Source organism: Denticeps clupeoides, unplaced genomic scaffold, assembly GCF_900700375.1.
Source record: "Denticeps clupeoides unplaced genomic scaffold, fDenClu1.1, whole genome shotgun sequence".
Classification (NCBI taxonomy): Eukaryota; Metazoa; Chordata; class Actinopteri; order Clupeiformes; family Denticipitidae; genus Denticeps; species Denticeps clupeoides.
This window is the reverse complement of record NW_021629739.1, coordinates 83,755-107,449: the sequence shown is the minus strand read 5'-3', so window position 1 is coordinate 107,449 and position 23,695 is coordinate 83,755. Positions and strand designations below refer to the sequence as shown.

Sequence of the window (23,695 nt, the reverse complement as noted above, 5' to 3'; positions counted from 1 at the left end):
TCTACACATACACATGTTCTCTCTGTCTCATTCTATTGTTTGTGAGCTTCTGTCAAGTGCACGATTACACCCTACTGTCTCTTGTGCATGCTCTTATTTGCTTGCACTAGTTTCCAGGATATTTTTTTCAATTTACGGGCATCAGGGAGCTCCTGGAACATATGGGAGACTTGGGATGTCTGCAATACACCACACTTGCTCTAATGTCTGGGACCATTTCATCCTATATAAGGCAAAGAAAACATTTATTCACAACAATGAAATGGTGATAAAGAAAGTTAAGATGTTCTTTACAGAGCCAGCAATGTCCAAATAGGAAGATCCTCTCAGATGGTATAAATGATGAATAAACTGTGGTTAAAATATTTTGCCCAGTTTTCTTGGCAAAATTGTATTAAAATATGATTTTAAGTGAAGTATCTTTCTTGCCTTAATATTTGCTACATGTAAAGGTTGGTAGAATAATAATAGATAATGCCCTGTTGAAAACTGATGAAATTCTACAGCCAATATCAAATACAATATCAATCTCCCAAGCTTTAAACAATGCATTAAAAGGAGCAAAAGATGAATGTTAGTTTAATGTTTTCATTCATTTGTTCTTATTCATTTTTAATTGCAACCACATATTCCTGATGGTGAAAAACACATAGATTATGAACATTTTGTAATGTAAGATGGTGAGTGCAAATGATTAATTTTATTGTCCTGCAGACAGGTCTGATAACAACAAAACAGACAAATTCAGACTTGTATCAGGAAATTAGACATTAGATATCAGAAAGAGACACAGAAAGTACTAACTAAAACAGACAAACATAGAAGTCATGACAGTTACAAGACATTGCAACAGATGTGAAACAGCAGGTATGGGGCAGGTGAACACTGGATAGGGTTACGTGGGCACATGACAATTATTTATAAACTTTAACTGCAGAGGTTTTTTACTAGACACATTGTATAGGTTCACCATACTTCATTTTGATTATATGATGCAAACTGAATCAGTGGCAAGCAGTCCGTGAAAAGTTCTTTTCAAACATTTTACAACCCCATCAGCAGACAGGACATACCCATAATGCTTGTGGCATGAATCTCTACAGCAGAAGTGATATACAGTCATGTGTAAGGTGACACACCCAGTTAAATCACCCAGTCAGCTGTTTTAACAGAAGAAACATAAGCAAGATAAGTTCTCCACCAAAAAAGGTAAACTGAAAAGAACACTATAACAAACATAAATGAGGTTTAGACCAAACAACTGACCTGCCCAAACGACACATAAGGGGGATTTTTAAGTTGGTTGATCAGACCACCAGGAAAGAAAATAAAGTGTTTACAAGACATTAAAACAAAAAACAAGGCAGTTTCAAAACAATAAAAGAAAGTGAATACTGTAAAACAAAAAGATTAACAATCGAGGACAAGCTCAAATCATTCAGCAAATAAAACTTAGATCTGCCAAATGCCATAAATGTAAATGTAATGTAAAATTTCTTTCCCCCAACATAAGGGGTTTAGTGGCAGCTCCTGAAGGACTCTTATTTGCTGTGTGGTGTAGATGTGAAATTGTGTGGCTGAAGAGGAATTTCTCTTAAATTGTCTCTTTAAAACTAATAATTTAATACAAAGTATTTAGACAAATATTCACATATAGTTGTGCCACAAATAAAGAGGACAGATATTTGTACCCTTGTGTTGTGAAATACACATTTGTAATGATTCTAATTTAATGTTACTGTTATATATTATAATAATAATTTCATACAGTATATACATCCAGATATATTTCATGAGTACTTGAGCTTTGTACAGTATGCTTAGCTCTGCAAAACCCATTTTACAGAGCAGACTACATGTAACTGCCAGTAATTTATGTATTACTATGAAGGATTTATGTGTGCCTGTTATGTTTGATTTATGTTATTTGTATTTTTGTTACCAAATTTATTTGGTTGATTTGCTGTACATATTAATGAACTTTGTTCCTGACTCTGTTGTATTAAGCATGCTGTTTCCTTTGGACATGAAGAGAAAAGAAAAAGGAAGAAAAGGACCTTTTAAGTTCAATATATGTAAAGCGGGTGTTCTAATCATTTTGTTGATTACTATATGTGAACAGTTCAACTGTGGATATGAGCGAAGAGGAGGTTGTGTGAAAGAATAAATCCATCTTTACACTTCTCTCACAAAATTAGGTCTGTGAACACTATAATCTATATCATCTAAGCCAAAGACAATCCCCATATTCTACCGGGGGACCACTGAGAGTGTTCTCTGCTGCTACATCACTGTCTAGTACGGGAACTGGACTGTCGCTGAACAGAAGGCCCTGTAGCTAATAGTGAAGACCTCAGAGTGCATCATCATGGTTCCACTTCCACCCAACTCTCAGTTCTACGAGAAACACTGTATCTGTCAAGCTCGCAACATTGTGAAGGACTCACCACCCCTTACATGCTCTGTTCTCTTTCCTACCATCTGGCAGATGGCTGTGCAGCACCAGAACTGTAACTGCCAGACACTGCAAGAGCTTCTTCTCACAAGCAGTCAGAGCTCTCAATGCACTGCCAATCACCAAAACATTTTAAACCCAACAATCAATACACTTCCAGCCTCATGCACCTCCTAACATTCTGCCCACTTTGCAATCTTTCTTTTACGATTGCACAATGGATTAAGGTCTGTGTGAAACAGTATTTCAATACACGGTATACTGTGTATACTGTTGTACTGACAATAAATCTCTATTGAATCTTGAATAAAGATGGAATCAAACAAGATTCAGATCACATTTTTGGTGTGTGCATTTAAATTATTTTCAAATGGAGCCACATGGCAGCCACACTCGCTAACACAATGTACCTGTATTGGGGTGAGAGAGAAAAATATTTACTGTCAGTCTACAGGGTTTTGATATGTTTAAATTTTTAATATGCATTATAGCAACCATCTGCAAATACATGGCAACAAAGCAATTTGAAAATACTTTTAATTACAGTACAGTTTAAGTAAGGTTTATATTATTTTTAAATAATTCAGCTTTGTTTGTTGTTTGTTTCTTCTTGATCTGAGCAGGCTGGTTCAGACATTTTTTGTATTTTCTGAAGGCACAGCACTTCTTTGAATCATCCTGCTGATCATCACACTGAGGTGGACCCTTCTTTCTTGCTGCTTGTAGAACCAAACCTCTCTGTCTCCTGAATGCATGCACCTGGCAACAACAGTTGACATTACCTATCCCAGTGATTTCACTGTCAGCTGCTAAAACAAAACCGGGCTGTTGTCTTGAGAAATCAATTGAATTGTTGTGCTCCAGGTGCAAAGTAAGGCTAAGTGCAAGTTCGCTATCAGAATGATAAAGTGTCTTGGTTATGGTTGAGATGTTGTGCTGTGCTGGACTGTAACAAGTTGAAGTGTTCTAGAATGCAGAAGCAGGGTGTGAGATCAGAAGGTGAGAGCTGTCAAACATCCCAATGGGTTCCTACTTTTTAAAATTTTGTTAGGGTGACCAGATGTCCTCTGCCCCAGAGTCTGAGTCTGACCGTATTTTTAGAATTGTCTGCCACGCTGCAGGACGCACTCGATGACATCGATTGCGGGCCTGCGCAGATTACATCAATGATAGGAGGAGGTATCAATGATCTTAGTTAGCATGCTTGGTAATGAAATGCCCAAAAAATTAGCATCACACTCTTCCCGAAACAGAAACCATGGGATGACAGACCAATCTGCCCTGCAGTGAATGCCCGGACCACTGCTTATAATGCTGGTCGGCAAGAAATACAGAAAGGAGTGGGAGTCTGTACCTGAATTTAAAGGATAGCTGAAGCCAGTACCTGGGGATGACTGCCAAGCATACCGTGCATACTGCAAATCAGATATGCTTGCAAAAATATACAGCAAAGCATATAAATAAATCAAAACCATATAACCCTGCAAAGCAGTCTACATTACCACAGCTAGTTAGGAAAGTGGATAACTGCAAAAGTGCAGAAGCTAATATGGCAATGGCCATTGTGGAACATTGTTCACTGCTAGCATGTGACCATTTAGGTATCGCTTGCAAAGCTGCTGTGAGAGAAATTGGAAAGCAAAGTGTTTAATGTGAAAGAAGAGTGTGTCTTAAATGTTTCTCATCCAGAGCCAGGGAAACAGATTCGTCAATCTTTGGGTCTGACAGTCTTATCTCTGAAGGAATGTGTGAGATTGTGTTCTGTACTGGCACCAACAGACACAAAGATAAACATCAGTGCTTCACTGACTATATACACATCACTGTGTTCAGACCTTTGGAGATTCTTATAGCGAGTCTTCACATGTGCACATGTAAATAATGCCTGACTAAATTCATTTACCTGTTTCTCATTGTGGCTCCTCAGACGCTCGGTGATGGAAATAATTTCCACGACACTGCCTCTTCAGATTCTGTTGCAGCAATAAACTTCCATATGCATCGCACCAAAAGCTTTTGAACAATCTGGTTAACCTCTTATTATCAGTTTGCAGCAGAGATTGATGTTCTAAAGGATGCCATTTATGGTCATCTTAGTCCAGCACCATATCTTGGTCACCTTTTTGAAAGTACACTGTCCCAGCTCAGTCTTGCCATAGAGGATGAAAAGGTAATTTGAAGACGATGCATCAATTATGTCATTGCTCTAAGCAAGGAACTGCAAGCAAGGCTCCCAGACAATCTCGAAATCTTACATGGCTCTATTCAGTGTTAAGGAAACACTGAAGCACAATAAAAGCAACACTGAAATTATAAATGTAGCTGAGCTACTGGGGTACAAGCCCCAGACAATTGACAAAATAGTTTCCCAATGGAGAAACATACATTTGATGAGTTGGGAATCAACTGTTTTGGAGTGAAGTATATAACTACACAGATGCTTCTTGGTCAATACCATTTGAAGAACAGCACTGGCTGCCCTTTCACTGCCACACTCAAATGTAGAGGTTGAACAGCTGTTCATCCAAATGAGCGTGGTGAAGTCAAATTTAAGAAACATTTACATTTACAGCATTAATCAGACGCCCTTATCCAGAGCGACTTACAATCAGTAGTTACAGGGACAGTCCCCCTGGGTTAAGGGTTATTTAGGGTTAAGGGACACAATGGTAATAAGTGGGATTTGAACCTGGGTCTTCTGATCCGTAGGCGAGTGTGTTACCCCTAGGCTACTACTACAGCCTTATTCCACCCAGACTGTTACTAGAAACAGAAACAGACTGTCACTGCACACTCTTAATTCCATACTCCTTGTTCGGTATGCACTGAAGCTGTCTGGTTAAACTTTTACCAGCATAAGCTACCCTATGACATACTACAACAGTTTGGCACCACTGCAGCATACAGTTTTAAAGCTACACCATCCTCTTCTGCTGATACCAGCTCAGTGACAAAGCAGCTGGACAGTGAAGACGAAGATGATATCCTTTCTAATCTGTGAATCATCGAAATGGAAATCAAAGAATGTTAAAAAGAGTAAGTACACTGTGATTGTTTAAAAGGATGTAACTGTTTGTTGTCAGTGTTATATTTAAAAAATATATATATTATCAAACAGAGTTTATATTACTTTTACAAATAGTCAACTATATTTTTATACAAAAATATAGTTATGGCTAAACAGACATATTTCAAATAATGTTTTTGCTGAGATGGCCAGTCAATTTGAGAAAACATGAATTATTTTGTATACTTAATATATTTTGTATGACGTCATCACGCAAAGTAATGTGTAAATAAGAACCTATTTATTGTGCATCTGGATGTAATGTTTTAATATAATACAATACATGGTGCGTGACACTTGTCAGATACTACGTGATGACGTCACTGATATGCAAATTGATATGTGACCACTATCTTCAACGAGTTCCTTGCACACGTGGGGACCATGAGAGACTAAACAAGCTCATCATCTCCTCATCCATACCAAGTAACATTGACCCCCTGCAGTTCACCTATTGTCCCAACAGGTCAACAGAGGATGCCATCTCCCATGTCCTGCACTCCACTCTCTGGCCCAACCAGTTATTTAGTTTATGGGCCAATCACCATTATCCAGAGCAATTTAAGTGTCTTTCTCAGGGACACAATGGTAGTGAGTGGGATTTGAACCTGGGCCTTCTGGTTCATAGGCGAGTGTGTTGCCCATTAGGCTACTACCACTAGGATGTGAACCCACAACCTTCTGATTACGGGTCCGCTTCCTTACCCACTAAGCCAACACTTTCCCTAAATGTGTCCTCTGCATTTCACCCATCACCCTTAGTGAGCAGTTTTGTTTTTGAATGTCAGAAATGTATATTTGTGAATGTGGAGATGTTATATTGGTTTCACTGGTAAAAATAAATAATTGAAATGGGTATATATTTGTTTTTTGTTAAGTTGCCTAATAATTATGCACAGTAATAGTCACCTGCACACACAGATATCCCCCTAAAATAGCTAAAAATAAAAACAAACTAAAAACTACTTCCAAAAACATTCAGCTTTGATATTAATGAATTTTTGGGTTCATTGAGAACATGGTTGTTCAATAATAAAATTATTCCTCAAAAATACAACTTGCCTAATAATTCTGCACTCCCTGTATTTATATTTGTTTGATGATCTGAAACATTTAATTTTATAACTTGGAAAAAAGTGAAACATTTGTGAGGGGACAAACCCTTTTTTCACACCACTGTGGATGTATAATCAGTATCTATTGCTAGGCTGAATAAGCAATAATCATGATCATGTTAACTGGCTGCTGCTGAGAGCATAACTGCTACAAACCGAACTCACTACACAGACTTCTGAGCACCTATAACTCACATTCACAAACAACTCACTTTATTATGTCCTCTTTTTATAGATTTATTATGGTATGTGGTATGTCAGACTATTAATTTACTACCCTATACAAGGGACAGATTCAATCTGCACTTCTGAGATCCAAAAGAAGTTAATACATTTTATACTGGCAAATAGTCAATGTACGTGAATACATACCATTCCATTTTGCCTTGGGTGTCACAGGCTGGTCTTCTCTGAAACAACAAAAAAGGCAAAATTGTCCAAAGCTATAATGCATATTCCAGCGCACCCTCATCCATGCACTGCATCAGCTGTACCTCAGAGCCTTCAGCTTCACTTTGTGCGTTGTGTTCTCACAGCTCTTTACGGCATCTTCCAGGGACATTCCCATGGTGCACTTGCCGCAGATGTATAGGATCTTGTCATTTGGTTGAATACTGCCCTCTTCGCTTGCGGGGGAATTAGGCACCACCTCCACCACATAGATGCCCTGCCACTTGCTGCCGATGCCCCCAGTCAGTTTGATCCCTATGGTGACAGATACACAGTTCTGTATCACAAAATCTTCCCAATTCCAACAACCCAGCATTCCCCTCACCAAGCTGTCCACTGGGTTTTTTGTGCAGAATGATGTCGGGCAGGCATTCTGGAGGGGGCGGAGCAATGAGGTTCTGTACAGCACGTCCGAGAACCATATTGAGGTGTTTTGAGGACGAACGCAGGATGCTCATAGCCACGTCATCTGACACCAAGGTCACATTGCATCCATTCACCTGCAGACAGACCAGTGTTCATGTGTTTACACGTGCAATGTATTATATGTCTTTTACTTTTTTTAAGTATGCAGGTGAAATCCTGTTTGTGTTTTATTATTTTGATGACCCCCTCGTGCTTTATGTCCCAGCCGGTCACAGCATAAGCAGGGTTGGGCTAATACATATATTGATTGCACGTATATCTGGGGTGGGGTTATAAACCTGGTTCACTTCTCACTTTTCTTCATTCACCTTTTGTTATTTCTGCTTTTAAGAAATTACAGTTTGGACATTGTGGTAACATTCCAATATTTATATATTATTCTGTGTGTGTCCATGTGTTTGTATGTACATACCATGATTAATCTATCACCTGCTCTCAACCTTCCATCGGCCTTGGCTGGGTTGTCCACAATGTCCTGGACATAGTAGCAGCCGTCTATCCTGCTGCGAGTGATGGTGAAGCCAAAACTGCCACTCCAAGACTTGGTGAGTCTAACATTCAGTTCAAATTCCTTCAGCACATCCTAAAGGCACACAAAATGCATGCAGTATACTATATAATATATTACATATATCTGCAAACCATATTAGCCTGTATTGTCAGTCAGAATAGAGAACTGAGTTAAGGAGACAAAGCATATATTTACAGTGCATCTAGAAAGTATTCACAGTTTTCATATTTGTTACAGCCTTATTCCAAAATTCTATATAAGGTTTCAAAAATTAAAAACTGAGAAAATCACATGTACATAAGTATAAGGGTGGTAGTAGCCTGGTGGGTAACACACTCCCCTATGAACCAGAAGACCCAGGTTCAAATCCCGCTTACTACCATTGTGTCCCTGAGCAAGACACTTAACCCTAAGTTGCTCCAGGGAGACTGTCCCTGTAACTACTGGTTGTAAGTCGCTCTGGATAAGGGCGTCTGATAAATTCCGTAAATGTATTCAAAGCCTTTACTCAATGCACCTTTGGTGCAGTACAGCCTCTTTTTGAATATGATGCCACAAGCTTGGCACACCTATCCTTGGCTAGTTTTGCCCTTTCCTCTTTGCAGCATTCTCAATCTCCATCAGGTTGGATGGGAAGCATCTCTGAACAGCCATTTTAAACTCTCTGTGGAGATGTTCAATTCTGAATCTGACTGGGCCACTCAATGACATTCACAGAGTTGTCCTGAAGCCACTCCTTTGATATCTTGGCTTGGTTGTTATCCTGCTGAAAGGTGAACCATCCCCACAGTATGATGTTGCCACCACCATGCTTCACTGTAGGGATGGTATTGGCCTTTTTTTGTAAAGTGATTGTCATTGTGATACACTGCTACACAGCACATGAAATGTGTCCTCTGCTTTTAGCCAATCACCCTTAGTTTAATCTTTGAGAATTTTATTTCTCTTGATCTTAGTCCTTCAGATGCCTTTTGGCAAATCATGGCCAATCCATTTTTTTTCCCAAGAAAGATGCAGAAACATCTCAAAGATGATCATGTACATTCTCAGTTTATTTTTATAATTTGCCAAAACCTCAATTTAATTTTTTTAATTATATGGGTGTTGCATGTAGAATTCTGAAATGCAGATGCATTGTGAATTTTAAGTTACGTAAAAAATATTTTAATGTAAATCAAAGGGTGTGTAAAAAAGCATAAACTGTATGCAAAGTTACATCTGAACACGATGGAGTGCAGAGTCCAGACTGGTTGAAGTTAATTCAGAAACTAAAAAAACATTTGCTGAATTTTTTGCTGAATTTTTCAATGATTTGCATGCATGTTCAATGAAGTGACGATTCTAAATTCTGCAACTCTAGAATGAGAGTAATAAAATTGCATGACAAATTTTTCATATCTACACTCTATTCCTCGTTTTAATATTTTACGTTGCCTACTAGTATATGGCTGAATTACTCCCAAAATTACTTCTACTTTGTTATAATACTTACTGTTCAACATTCAGTAGTCAATTCGCCAATTGAGTTATTGTACAGGTGGCATCCTAACATGGTTGTACTGAGCACCTCAGAACAAGCCATTCTTTCACATAAACTGTCTATTATAAACTATACATAACATAAACGTGTTACCTAAATTTAAGTTTGAAATCCACTTTTTAAAAATGTTCAGAGGAACAAATAATTAATTATACACTGTAACCACTATGCATCGTACTCAATGTTAGCTGTGACCATTGATTTCTCACCTTCCTTGGGTCCTCATCCTCTTCATCCTCCACTTCCTGAGGTGGCTGCAGCCAGCCTTCAGTCGGAGTGTGAGGAAGGAGTGTGGGTGAGGAGGGATGGGCAGGGGGCTGAACAGGGCTTGAGACTGAGGCAACGGCAAGGTAATCTTCAGTGGCCAGGAAAGCCAGGCCATTCGATACCATGCAGTAGGTGGAGCTGTTTGCATCATGTTTTGTGTCACTGCACACAGATTAGAGTGTCATCAACATACATAATTCAAACTGGCAATCTTTTGATTACGGGTCCTTTCCTTACCCGCTAGGCCACCACTGCCTCTGGGATTTCCAAAAGACAACATACAACTTAAACAAGAGAGTTTCCCTATAAACAGCGAGAGGTCTGGATATCGATCCCCAAAAAAATTAATAACATCAATTATAACTGTTGTATATGCACAAAAACATGACCTAAAAGATCCATACGCCTCTTCCTACACATATGTTGCAATCTATAGAAACAAACTGGACTGCAGAATTTGTGCATATTTATGTGTTGCTACCCCCAACAGTTGTCAGGAAAACATGAAAAAAAGGAAAAAAGCAAAAAAGGCCATGTCTTGCATTTGTGGCTGCCACGCTAAGACCATGAAATGCACAGAAACAACGAACCCCTCTGCACAAAATGACATATTGGTTGCTTCGTTGGGGACCAGGGGACGCCCACAATTTGTGACAAAACTATTAAAAATGTGAAAAAATTTGGTTTCTTAGAATTTACGATGACAGGGTTCACCGCACACACACAACTTTCATATAAATGGCTTTTCGTTCCTCACGGTTTGACATATGGCTTGGCTCGGTCGGATTTACGGTCTGCACGCAATTCCCCAAAAAGTGTTTTCGGAACGAATTTATTATCCTAGTCCAAAATTTGACTTCTTTGGACGTCCAGATGGTTTAACATACAAAGAAGTTTTTGATGTTGTCTCGTAGATCTTGCCAAGCGATTAATGCCAAGCTATTAGTGCTTAAACAGGGTCATTTGCCCATTAGAATGCATTGAATGCTAATTTTAGCATTGGTAGCATTTGTAAAATGGGGCCCCTTTTCAGTGGTACTGCTACTGTGTCATTGCCAGCAAAGGGGGCCCTACAAGAGGTACTGATACAGCAGCAGCCACAGCACTGTAATTCAATGGAATCTTAAACCAGCAGCTTCATTAGGATGCCAATCAGCCACATTATTAAGACCCCCGGTCCCTTGGCCGCTTTAGTAGGGACGACCTGTCCTTCGGCCACTTTTTAAGGACGCCCAGTCCTTCAGTCACTTTATTAGGGACGCCCTGTCTTTCGGCCACTTCATTAGGGACGCCCTGTCCTTTGGCCACTTTATTAGGGATGCCTGGTCCTTCGGCCACTAACATGCTACGCCTTGAGCTAACATGCTAAGTTTTCGACATTCTCCAAATGTCACCAAATTTAACATGACTCATCTTGGCCACGCTCCTGTTAGCATATTTAATGTTAGTATGCTAGCATTAGCATGCTAACATGCTAATTTTTAAACAAGCTCCAAACATCACCAAATTTACCGTGATGCATCTGGGCCACGCCCTGTTAGGCTTTTTGATGTTAGCATGCTAGTATTAGAATGCTAACATGCTAATTTTTAAACAAGCTCCAAACGTCACCAAATTTAACGTGACGCATCTTGGTCACGCCTTGTTAGCAGTTCACAGCTGAGACCAGCTCAAGAGGTTATGCCCGCGCTCCTACGAAAAACGCCTGGACCTCTGGAATTTTGGTCTCTAATTATTATTATTATTGCAGGTTTAGGGCATTTTTGAGACATTTCCAATGCCCAGGTTTGCACAGTCATTAGGAATTAGGGCCACAAGGGCCTCCAGAAATAATGGGTCCTGGGAGTCACCAGGTGTCACGCTTATGGACTTACGGGGGAAGGAAGCGCAGAGGTCTGACATGCTGGGAACGGGGTTTTATTAACAAATAAACAATAAATACAAATAAACAGCGGCGCGGTGGCCGAAAACAATTTAACTACAATAAAGAACGTAAACTTGCCCGCAGGCGTGTGCCGATTGCCAGAACTCAAAAACATAAAGACATTCACTCAGGGAAGTCAAGTTCAGAATGAGTTCACGAAAATGCCGGAGACTTCGAAGGGGCGGAAGTCTCTGGCATTTAAGCGCTGTCAGGATTGGCCACCGGTGTTGAGCTCAGCTGCAGTCAATCCTGACACCAGGGGCTTGACTGTGCCCTCTGAAGCGTGCCCTATGTGCAGCGTATGTGCAGTTGCACATACTTTCATGTATCAACATCAAATTTAATGGCCATGTTCATCTTCTTAGGATGAACATTTTCCCCAATAACACCCATTAAATCCATACAACAAGAAGTGAGATAAAATTGATTGTTTAACGTACCCATCCAAGGCAAATGAAACAAGGATCCAAGACGGCTTGTTGGAATTGCTATAAAATTGGCAATTATAAAGACAAGATGCAAAAGTTTTTGATAACTCGAACAGTCTTGAAATGGCAAGGTAACAAAATTACATATAATTTGACTGTGAATAAAAAATATTTTTGTGCAGTAACCATGTACTGTCACTTCAATGCATCTCATCGGACTCCTAAATCTAGGTAAGTCTTTTGCCTTACCTGGGTTTTATGCTTTGCTTCATTTGTCACTCTCAGGTATATGTATAAAATAATTCTAATGCCAAAGAAGTCAACATGCCTCAGAGATTACCGGTCCATAGCACTCACACCCATCATTACAAAGTGCTTTGAGAAGCTGATTCTGAAGCACATGAAGACCCAACTTCCACAGAATCTGGACCCACTTCAGTTCGCCTGCTGACGAACCACTCCACAACCCTCTCCCACCTCAACAAAAAACACTTAAGCCAGAATGCTATTTATTGACTTCAGCTCGGCATTGAATACTGTCATCCCTCAGAAGCTGCCGAGGAAGTTTTACATTCTGTGAATAAGCTCTCCACTCTGCAGCTGGCAGCTGGATCTTCCTAACAGACAGGCCCCAGTCTGTGTATTAAGGAAATAACACCTCCAAGATCCTCAGACTGAGCACAGGTTCCCCACAGAGATGCGTGCTCAGCCTACTGCTGTTCACTCTGCTGACACACAACTGTGCTGCACAGTACAGTTTGAACCACATCATCAAATTTGCAAATGACACAACAGTAGTGATAATCACCAACAATGATGAGTCTGCTTACAGAGAGGAGATAAAACATCTGGTGGATTGGTGCTGGAGCAACAACCTGACTCTCAATGTCACCAAGGACTAAGAGATGGTTGTCAACTTCAGAAAGAAACCGACTGTCCCCACCTCACTGAACATCGTTGTATCTGCTGTTGTGATCGTCAGCAGCATAGACAACCTCTCCTGGAGCTTCAACACACAATCCAAGAAGGCCCAGCAACTTCTGCATGTTTTCTCTACCGGTATGCTATTCTGACACAGTATGCTGATCTGGCGGCGCAAGGAGTACTGGACAGTCAGCTGCAAGGTGGAGAGAAGAAACCTAGGTCCCTGGGTTCTGACTCTGGGCCACCCCGGAATCCCACCCCACTTTTCAAACCCCCAGAGTGCAGAGAAAAATCACTGTAATGATCGCTCCTATGCATGCTGAAATGCAGATGTCGATGTTTAGATGCATCAGTTGGCCAGTTGTTATATCATCCACCACCGCATTATGAAAGTTTCCAGCTGTATCAGCTCTGGTCTTTCCCATAGTGGTGGAGAGGTTGTAATGGAGGAAACTTATTGTACTGACAGAAGTGCTTTTTATAAATAATGAGTTTAGATCATGCATATCTGTAATTGATTGTTAATTGTTTGATTAATTGTAATCTACAATGCATTCAGAAAGTATTCACAGTGCATCACTATTCCCACATTTTCTTATGTTACTGCCATATTTCAAAATAAATTCAATTCAATTTTTGACAGAATTCTACACACAACACCCCATAATCACAACATGAAAAAAGTATTCTTGATGTTTTAGCAAATTTATAAAAAACAAAAAACTGAGAAATCACTGAATATACATATGTATACATGGATTTTGCTCAGTACTTTGTCGATGCTCCTTTGGCAGCTATTACAGCCTCAGGTCTTTTTGAATATGTTGCCACAAGCTCGGCACACCTATCCTTGGCCATTTTCTACCATTCGTCTTTGCAGCACCTCTCAAGCTCCATCAGGCTTGGTGGGAAGCGTCTGTGAACAGCCATTTTAAGATCTCTTCAGAGATTAAAGTTTGGGCTCTGGCTGGGCCACTCAAGGACATTAACAGAGTTATCCTGAAGCCACTCATTTGATATCTTGGCTGTGTGCTTACGGTCATTGAAAGATGAAGTGTCGCCCCAGTTTAAGATCTTATTCTTTTTCTCTGCCACTTTTTCTCACTGCAACTAATCCCACAGTTTTACGTACATTCAGGAAGTTTATATTTTGTAGATATGTCCTTATAAGCAATATGACATTCCACTTTCTCATTATAATTTTTTGAATATTATATTTTTCCCATTGACATAACATGGGGCCATTTTTGAATGGCTGTTATTTTGTCTGTTCATTTGAATTGAATTAAACATGCAAGCAGTATGGAGCAATATCCAATTTGTGCTCTTGCCATGTGTTAATCACTACTGCTAAATGCTAATCGGTCATATATTGTTATATTCAGCAATTTATTACATTTCTTGGAATTATTTCAATTGCCCTTGATGGATCAATATACTCACCACCCAGTTTAACATATTGTAGCGCCAGGAGTCAGAAGGAATAGACAGCTCATCCAAATGGAATAAATGCAATCTGGGAACCACGCATAATTCCTCGACGTTACATAGACCCCCTTCAAAGGTCAACCGTCCCAGTGACCCATTATACCATCTGCAACCATCTTATCAGTCTCCCAACAGTAATAACATCATCCTTTTTTTTCTTAACTGAAACAATGAACCCTTCTCCATTGTCCAAACTGTAATAATTCCAAAAAGTGTTAATTCAGTCCGCCTCCTGCCGGCTGCGTTTCTACCCTGTTTCCGTCTCCAGTGTCGCTGCTGCCGGAGGGGCTGGCGTGCTTGGTACGGAGTTGATAACCAGTTCTCTGGCCCGGTCGGGCGTCAACCGATTGCAATATACGACAACAGTGCGTTGTCCAGGTCCGGTTCGCACCCGGTACACCACCTCGGATAATTTCTTCAAGATCGTATATGTCCCCTGCCATTGCCCACACAATTTGGGGCAGAGCTCCTCTTTGCATTTGGGCTTGTACATCCAAACTCATGTCCCCTCCTCCAGGGGCGTTCCCTGGCACCGGATGTCATTGGCACGTTTCTGCCGACCGCTGGCGGCCTGTTGATGACTCCGAGTTAGGTGATGAACTGCTTCCATTCGTCGCCGTAGCTCCTGCACATACCCTGGGACTGATGCCGCCTCAATTTCTGGCTCAGATTCCGAAGACCGAGATGGACATGTCATTTATCTTGATACGATGCTTCTCTCTGGCAAGACGCAGGATATTTGCACAGTCCTGGTAGTAGTGGAAGCGGCCCACGAAGACGGGAGGTGGATTCCCCTTGCCTGGGCACTGGAAGAAGAGATCTGTGTGCCCTGTCCAGCAGTGGCGCTTCTTTCATCTCAAAAGTTTGCTGAAGTAGTGTCGAAACGAAAGTTGTGGAGCAGATCTGAGCCTCAGGAACTCCTATTATCCTGATGTTGTTCCTCCTGGATCTGGCCTCCGCATTTTCGCACTTATTTTGCAACATTTCAGTCAGTGATATAAGGCGACCTACTTCTTTCTGCAGACGTGTATTATCGTCAGTGCATGACGAGAGGCTTTCTTCCATATTGCTCACTTTAATGTCCAGACAACTCGGTAGTAATAGTCTCCCTGTATTCCTTCAGCTTGGACCTGACCGCTCGTATGTCCGATTTAATAGAGGCTAACTCACTCTCCTCATGCCCAAACTTTGGTTTTTAAGGCATCGACCAAATCCACTCGCAGCACGGACAGAAGTTCAGCTTTAAAAGACTTGTGTTAGTCCCTAATGTGGCTGCGTCCGTTCCCGCCATAGGTCTCGTAGTCGGAAGGGTAGTTTGTCTTCCTCTGGATGATTTACGAGCCGGATTATATATGTGCAGATTCCTTTCAGACCAAAGCACAACCGACAGTTCACCTATGAAATATGCCTAAAATGGTACTATTCAAAACATGCTCAGCGGAGCTCCATAGCATAGCTTAGTGAGCAGTGGGCCATGACAGGTGCCTGGGGAGCAGTGTGTGGGGACAGTGCTTTGCTCAGTGGCACCACAGTGGCACCTTGATGGATCAGGATTCAAACCGACAACCTTCTGATTATGGGGCTGCTTCCAAAACCGCTTAGCCACCACTGATTGATAGTCTTAATTCAGAAGACACCTTTTGTTGTGTGCACTGTGGTGGGGCTATACATGGCTTTTGACTATTTTTTGCATTTAACCCATCTCAGTTAGTGAGTGATTATTACATGAAACATGCTATGTTTCTTTAAATTCAGCATTCAAGTTCAAAGTTCACTTTGACATTGGAGACCCCTTTACTATTATCATTTACCATTAAACATTATTTGCACTTACATTTACCTCCACTTATTTTTTATTTTAATCCATGAATCTATTTTATTGTCAGTGCAGGAACATTTACCCACTTTTTAATATTTTACATGAAAGGTAATAGACTTTTACCTTTATTACACTCGCAATGAGGCTGTGCAGTGAGACTGTGCAGTTACAAGCAATAAAGCAGTTGGGACTGATTGTTGTGTTGTTCTGTATTTTTGCACATCAAAAAACACATTTCAGCCAACTTGAATTTCATAACATGAAGTTCACGTTTATCTAGTTTATAATAAATTTGCAACATATGGGGTGTTGTGTGTAGAAAAAATGCATTTAATGCATTTGGGAATAACATAACAAAATGTTGAAAAAGAGATGCACTGTGAATACTTTATGGATGCACTGTACGGGTCAAATTTGCACATGACCTGAGCACAGTTTCTGTGGGAGACAGAATTCTGTCTGGGTTCTGAGGCAATCAAATCATTTATTCCCCTATAAATGTTTGTTGTTACCTGGTTAATGTCGGACTGGCACAATTGTTGTCTGTGTTGCTTTCTCCTGGCTCTTGTGGTACAACTGATTGTGGAGCTCTGGTGACTTCAGTCAACTCTGTCCCCTCAACATGCTCATGACCTCCAGCTTCACTGCTGGACTCAGGCGATGATGGGGATGAAGGGCCAGCAGATGGATCACTGTCACTGCCAGCTTGAAACTCTGGAGGTCGCACTCTGGCCAGATTCATCATCTCATCCTTCTCTTGACTATCTAGTTTTGCAGTGTTCTCCAACTTTGCTATGTTTTCCAGCATCTTCCGTTTCTTCTCCTCCACTTTTAGCAGAAGCAGCTGGCTGAAGTCATGGGAGATGTTGGTCATCCTGAGATCTAGTGATCTGGACCTCATTTCTCGGGCATTTGAGGGACTCTGGTACATAAAGATTAGAGAGAGAATCCATTTGGAGTGAGACTAATGTATACTTTTGTTGGCTGTGGGCTCATTTGTGCATGTCTAGAAGCACAGTATTGTTTAAATGCAGTAAGTTTAAATGCAATTAAAATAAATTGCCTACACACTATTTTTGTTTCTTGCTCCTGTTTCTTCTTTTTGCATGTTGAACCTCTTCTTACAACCTTGTTAGAATCACCAGCACAAAATGCAAATACTTGTGATCTTTCCCTAGTCTCAATATTTAGTTTCAGGGTTTTATTTTATATATTAGCTTAAAATGATGCTCAAGAAATATAAAAAATATATTATATATTATAAAATTACAAGGACGTTTATAACTTACTAGACGCTTATAAAAAATTCTGTTATTTCTAAACAAAATTAATCTATTAATTCTAAATTACAGCTTGGTCACTTTAGTTTGAAATATTTGAATGAGACTACAATAACAATTTCTAAACTTTTCCCATCTTTGACCTATAACCTTTAATTACAGCCTGTAGTCTTCTTGGGTAGGAGTTTATTAATGTGGCTGTCACGTCTACGGACTTACGGGGGAAGGAAGCGCAGAGGTCTGACATTCTGGGAAGGGGGTTTTATTACAACAAACAATAAAGAAATACAAATAAACAATGGCGCGATGGCCGAAAACAATTTAACGTAAATAATGAACTGAAACAAACCCGTAGGCGTGTGGCGATTGCCAGAACTCAAAACACTCAAAACAAAACCAGGTCAAGTTCGTGCAGAGTCCACGAAAATGCCAGCGACCCCGAAAGGGCGGAAACTTCCGGCATTTATGGGGCGTCAGGATTGAGTTCCGGTGTGGAGCCCAGCTGCAGGCAATCCTGACAGAGCCCCCCCTCCAAGGGCTACGTCCTCGGAGCCCCAACAGTACCATCAGTGGAGGCGGCGGGGCGGACGGCGGCAACCACAGGGCTCCTGCCCTGCTGTATCCTCCCCTTGGAGGACCCGGTCCCTCGGGCTGGCTCCCCGGCGTGGTCAGGCGTGGCGGCCCCGGTCCCTCGGGCTGGCTCCCCGGCGTGTCAGGCGTGGCGGCCCCGGTCCCTCGGGCTGGCTCCCCGGCGTGGTCAGGCTTGGCGGCCCCGGTCCCTCGGGCTGGCTCCCCGGCGTGGTCAGGCGTGGCGGCCCCGGTCCCTCGGGCTGGCTCCCCGGCGTGGCAGGCGGGGCGGCCCCGGTCCCTCGGGCTGGCTCCCCGGCGTGGTCAGGCGTGGCGGCCCGGTGCCTCGGGCTGGCTCCCCCGGCGGGGTCATGCGTGGCGGCCCCGGTGCCCTCGGGCTGGCTCCCCCGGCGTGGTCAGGCGTGGCGGCCCCGGACCCTCGGCCTGGCTCCCCGGCGTGGTCCCGCTTGGCGGCCCCGGACCCTCGGCCTGGCTCCCCGGCGTGGGTCCCCGCTTGGCGGCCCCGGACCCTCTGCCTGGCTCCCCGGCGTGGTCCCGCATGGCGGCCCCGGACCCTCGGCGCTGGCTCCCCGGCGTGGTCCCGCATGGCGGCCCCGGACCCTCGGCCTGGCTCCCCGGCGTGGTCCCGCATGGCGGCCCCGGACCCTCGGCCTGGCTCCCCGGCGTGGTCCCGCATGGCGGCCCCGGTCCCTCGGGCTGGCTCCCCGGCGTGGTCAGGCGTGGCGGCCCCGGTCCCTCGGGCTGGCTCCCCGGCTGGTCAGGCGTGGCGGCCCCGGTCCCTCGGGCTGGCTCCCCGGCGTGGTCAGGCGTGGCGGCCCCGGTCCTCGGGCTGGCTCCCCGGCGGTCATGGCTTCGGCCCCGTGCCTCTGCTGCTCCCCGCTGGTCAGGCGTGGCGCCCCTACCCTCTTCCTTTCTCCCCGTTCTTTTTCCCTCTTTTCTTCCCCTTCCCCTCTTCCTTTCTCCCCTTTTTCCCTCTTTCTTCCCCTTCCCTCCTCTTCCTTTCTCCCCTTCTTTTCCCTCTTGGCGGCCCGGACCCTCGGCCTGGCTCCCCGGCGTGGTCCCGCATGGCGGCCCCGGACCCTCGGCCTGGCTCCCCGGCGTGTGGTCACGCATGGCGGCCCCGGACACCTAGGCCTGGCTCCCCGGCGTGGGTCCCGCATGGCGGCCCCGGACCCTCGGGCTGGCCTCCCCGGCGTGGTCCCGCATTGGCGGCCCCGGACTCCCGTACCTGCACACAATAATCAGGGCCGATCCATCTGGGTACGTGTGGGCCCTGTCTCCACATGTCCCCTCTGACACGTTCTAGTGTCACCCCCTGCCACCGCGCAGGGAGATTGTCCCAGAGCCTCCGGCGACTGTTTCCAGGCACCCCAGGCTGGTGCCTTCTGGGACTATGCAGCACCTCTCGCTGCACGGCCCTGGTGCCAAGGGGGGGGCATTGCCAGACCATCCGGCTAGCCCCTTCTGCGTCCGTTGGGACAAGCAGGCCCTCTTTCTGCCTGTCCCAGCTGGGTCCTCATGCCTACCCGGGGGCTCTATGGCGCTCCACCCCTCTGGAGGCAGACGCAGGCCCATGCCTGCCCCCGCCCTCCTCACTGGCTACCGGAGGACCCAGCTCCATCGCTTCCCCACCTCCCCTCCCCTCAGGAGGAGTCCCCAACCCGAACTGCACCCCCCCAAAAAATTCTTTGGGGGAGCACCCCCCCCGGCTGGACTTAGGGGTACCTTGGGGCTTGTCCACCTCGCCTTGGACCAGCACATTCGGGTCAGGAACCTCCTCCCTGGGGTTCGGCTCCGCGGCTGGGTCGCCATCTGGTGGACACAAAGAGGGGAAGTGGGGGCGACATACGGACACATATGCCACACAGACACACACAGACAGAGACAGACAGAAGAGAGGGTCGTCTGGCTCCCTCTCTGGGCTCTCCGGGACCTCCTCAGGGGGCACAGCCAGGATCTCGGGAGGAGCGACCTTCTCGTCGCCCACCAGTGCTGGGTCTTCTTGCCCCGGATCCTGACTGGCACTGGATGTGGTGGAGGGGCAGAGTTCGATCCCTGGCTCAGGCCGATCAAACTCCGCCCTCAGTCTCTGTTGGAAGTCCCGAAAACTCCTGTCTGTCTCTCCCTGCTGCCAGAGGGTTGTGCTCCAGCCCCATGCTGATCCAGTCAGACACGTGAGGATGGCAGTGATCTCGTCTGTGTCTGCTGCCCCACTGAAGGGTCCCGGGACAATTGGGCGGTCCCACACGGGGCTGGGCACGTCGCTGGAGATGGTGGTAGGTGTGTGGTGTGGAGGGGGGTGGACGTCTTCTCCAGCAGGTGTGGACGCTGGTGCTGCGCTGCCATTTTGCTGGGGAACGTCCGGGCAGAGGGAAGGCGGGTCGGCGACTGGAGCAGGAATGGAGGATTCCCTGCGAGGCAGTCCCGGCAGCGCAGTTGCTGGCTGGCGACCTCCCGTCGCCCTCTTCCACCAGCTTTCCTCACACTGCTGGGAGGGACGTGGGTCTCCACGGACCTCGTGACGATCCTGGATGGGCGCGATGGGCGGAGCCTTCCCGGCACCGACTGCCCAAACGGCGTCATCCTGGTCGTCGTCCGTGTCAACCTCGTACCCCCGGAAGTCACATGGGTCATCACGGACGCCGCGATGATCTCGGACGCGCACGCTGGGCGGAGCCATCCCGGCACCGACCGCCCACCGAAAATCCACGTCATCATCGCTTTCGTCATCCGTGTCCTCCCACCGGTGACTCCAAGGGTCGTCCACCCTGCGGACATCCTGGACCCATGGCGCGATAAGCTCCCATGGGCAGTACTCTGGCCATTCGGGCTGGAGGCTGCCCACCTCCTCGCTGGAGGAACGCCGCCGTTGTTGTTGCCGCTTCTCACCCCCCTGGAAGTGACGTGGGTCCCCACGGACCTTGCGACGATCGCAGACTGGCGCGATGGGCGGAGCCCAACTCTCGTCTCCCGTGCTCTCGTCGTCGTCCGTGTCGTCCCAGTCCACGGGGAGCCTTGCCAGCAGAGCGCAGAGTTCTTGGCTCGACATGCCGAAGATCGTGGGGGTCGCATCTTCTGCGCTCGCTGCCCACGTCACTTCCTCGCTGCTGCCGACGCCAACGTCCACGCTCCGCCCACTCACCCGCCGACGTTGTCGCTTCCGGGTTTCGCGGAGTTTCCCGGGGGTGACGTCATCACGCGGCGCCGCGTACCACGGCTTCTCGGGGAGAAAACGCTCCACCAGAACGGGCGGCGCGTCTCTCCCCTGCCGTCCGCGTTCGCCGCGCCGGGCTGCGTCCTTCGCGGCGTTTCTTCTCCTCTGCTTTCTACCTCTGCGCTTTTGGGGGGGTCGCTGGCATTCTGTCACGTCTACGGACTTACGGGGGAAGGAAGCGCAGAGGTCTGACATTCTGGGAAGGGGGTTTTATTACAACAAACAATAAAGAAATACAAATAAACAATGGCGCGATGGCCGAAAACAATTTAACGTAAATAATGAACTGAAACAAACCCGTAGGCGTGTGGCGATTGCCAGAACTCAAAACACTCAAAACAAAACCAGGTCAAGTTCGTGCAGAGTCCACGAAAATGCCAGCGACCCCGAAAGGGCGGAAACTTCCGGCATTTATGGGGCGTCAGGATTGAGTTCCGGTGTGGAGCCCAGCTGCAGGCAATCCTGACAGTGGCACATGATGACTTGGCTGTATCGCCGACTCTTCTTTGCAAAAGCATTCCAATGCAACCACAAAGCATAATGCTTTAACTTGAACCAGTTCCTGTAGCTCTGTCAGTGTTGCTGTAGATCTCTTGACACCCTAACCATTTTTTATATTGTGTTTTCATCAAGTTTAGGGGGAATGTCCAGTTTTTGGCAACTTCACTGTTCCATATTTTCCCTAATTTATGATTACTCCTGTCACTGTGTTCCATGGTATATCCAACTGTGTGTGGCTTTGCATTACATTTTTGAGTCATGGCTTTTGCTGTTGCAGACAACTGAGTAAAAATAAAGCTGAAATTTATTTAGAGTTAATCAGAGTCTCTTTAATTGATAACAGGTTAGATAAGATTAGATTGAAGGCTGTAATTAGGTTGAGGGTCTTATGCAATCACACTCTGATTAGGAATTGGTATCCTTTAATTCTATTTCCAGTGATGGTCAATCTGCAATTGGCCCCAAATCTCTGTTTGCAACATCCATAAGGATCCCTTTTTGTAATAATATGTGTATATATGTCCTCTAGTTTCTAAATGTTGTTCACATGCAGTGTTTGTGGATGTATGTTCTCACCAGAGAGCTTGTGTCCAGATCTGGGAGCATGCCTTGTGCTGGTCGACAGATGGAAAGTTGGACCTCCACCGGAGATCCTCTAAGGAGATGGAGAACTTTCTGAATGACCAAAAAAGGAGTAGTTTAGAGAATTACGTGAGGGATTTAGAGTGCTCAAAATTTTGTAGGCTAAAACTACCTCTGTGGTATTGCATTTATAATGTATAAGTATAATGTATCACCAATATAGCTGTCTGCCTAAAATACTACATAGTATTTGATGTTTAGTACAGCTATCAAGCACACTTCAATATATGAATTAACATTATTATTACCGATCAATTTAATAAAGACAATATAATAAGAGTGACAACAAGATTGGATTTCAGGCCTCATGTTATAACATGCTATTGTATTATAACAGTGTTATAATACACTGCTATTTTAAATATTTAATATTCAAGACCACATAATAATGTGAGGAAGTTGAGGAAGTTAAATTAAATCGATATAATCAACTTATAATCACTGCTGTAATCAACCTCCTCCATCTTGATTTCAGAGTTGCTTTAATGCTTTATTTCAATTGGTTGTGCAACAATGCATCACATCACACATTGATCACAGTGTGTGAAGAAGGTCGCACCGCTTTCTCAAAATCGTGTTAACCAGAACTACATGTTGCACTGAGGAACAAAGCTTTCACTGGATGCTGTTCAGTCTGAAACTGCCTAATGAAGTCCAGCATATAAGTAAACTGACTCAAGGCATTGAGTGGGACCTGGGCGTGGTTCAGGTTCATTTAGTGGTTACATGGTCGAGCCCTTGATTAGTCCACACCTCCCACATGCTTTCCATAATTGCCCTGTGATCCCACGTCCCTACAATTTAGCCGCTGTCTATTCTTGTCTGTGTTATTTCTCTTTACCAATTATTTTGTTTTTCTTACAATTTGCAATATCTGACACCTTAATGAGGAAAAACAAGTTGCATCAGTAAAATGGTTAGATGTGATCTTCAAATGTATTTGTTGCTTGATTGTCACATCAATAATCTCTTGTACAGTTGAGGCCAAAATTATTAGCCCCCCTTATGAAATTAGACACGACTTCTCCATGCAGATTTCTCGATGAAAATGATCAT

General features: G+C 44.5%; 1 protein-coding gene across 4 annotated transcripts in view; it reads right to left on the bottom strand.

The window, feature by feature from the left end:
* Window positions 1-1,402: 1,402 nt before the first annotated feature.
* The window catches only part of LOC114773151 (tyrosine-protein phosphatase non-receptor type 13-like), a 70,130-nt gene continuing 47,837 nt past the window's right edge, over window positions 1,403-23,695 (bottom strand). For 2 of the 4 annotated variants that reach the window (XM_028965686.1, XM_028965685.1), the window contains exons 28-35: window positions 22,574-22,672; window positions 16,927-17,336; window positions 9,774-9,993; window positions 7,926-8,096; window positions 7,413-7,587; window positions 7,132-7,342; window positions 7,010-7,047; window positions 1,403-3,214 (exon numbers count right to left, since the gene is read on the bottom strand). In XM_028965686.1, coding sequence (XP_028821519.1) covers window positions 3,144-3,214; window positions 7,010-7,047; window positions 7,132-7,342; window positions 7,413-7,587; window positions 7,926-8,096; window positions 9,774-9,993; window positions 16,927-17,336; window positions 22,574-22,672 — 1,395 coding nt within the window. In that variant the 3' untranslated portion in view covers window positions 1,403-3,143. Of the gene's footprint in view, window positions 5,451-7,009; window positions 7,048-7,131; window positions 7,343-7,412; window positions 7,588-7,925; window positions 8,097-9,773; window positions 9,994-16,926; window positions 17,337-22,573; window positions 22,673-23,695 lie in introns of all 4 variants that reach the window. The other 2 variants (XM_028965687.1, XM_028965688.1) reach the window with 2 other exon arrangements.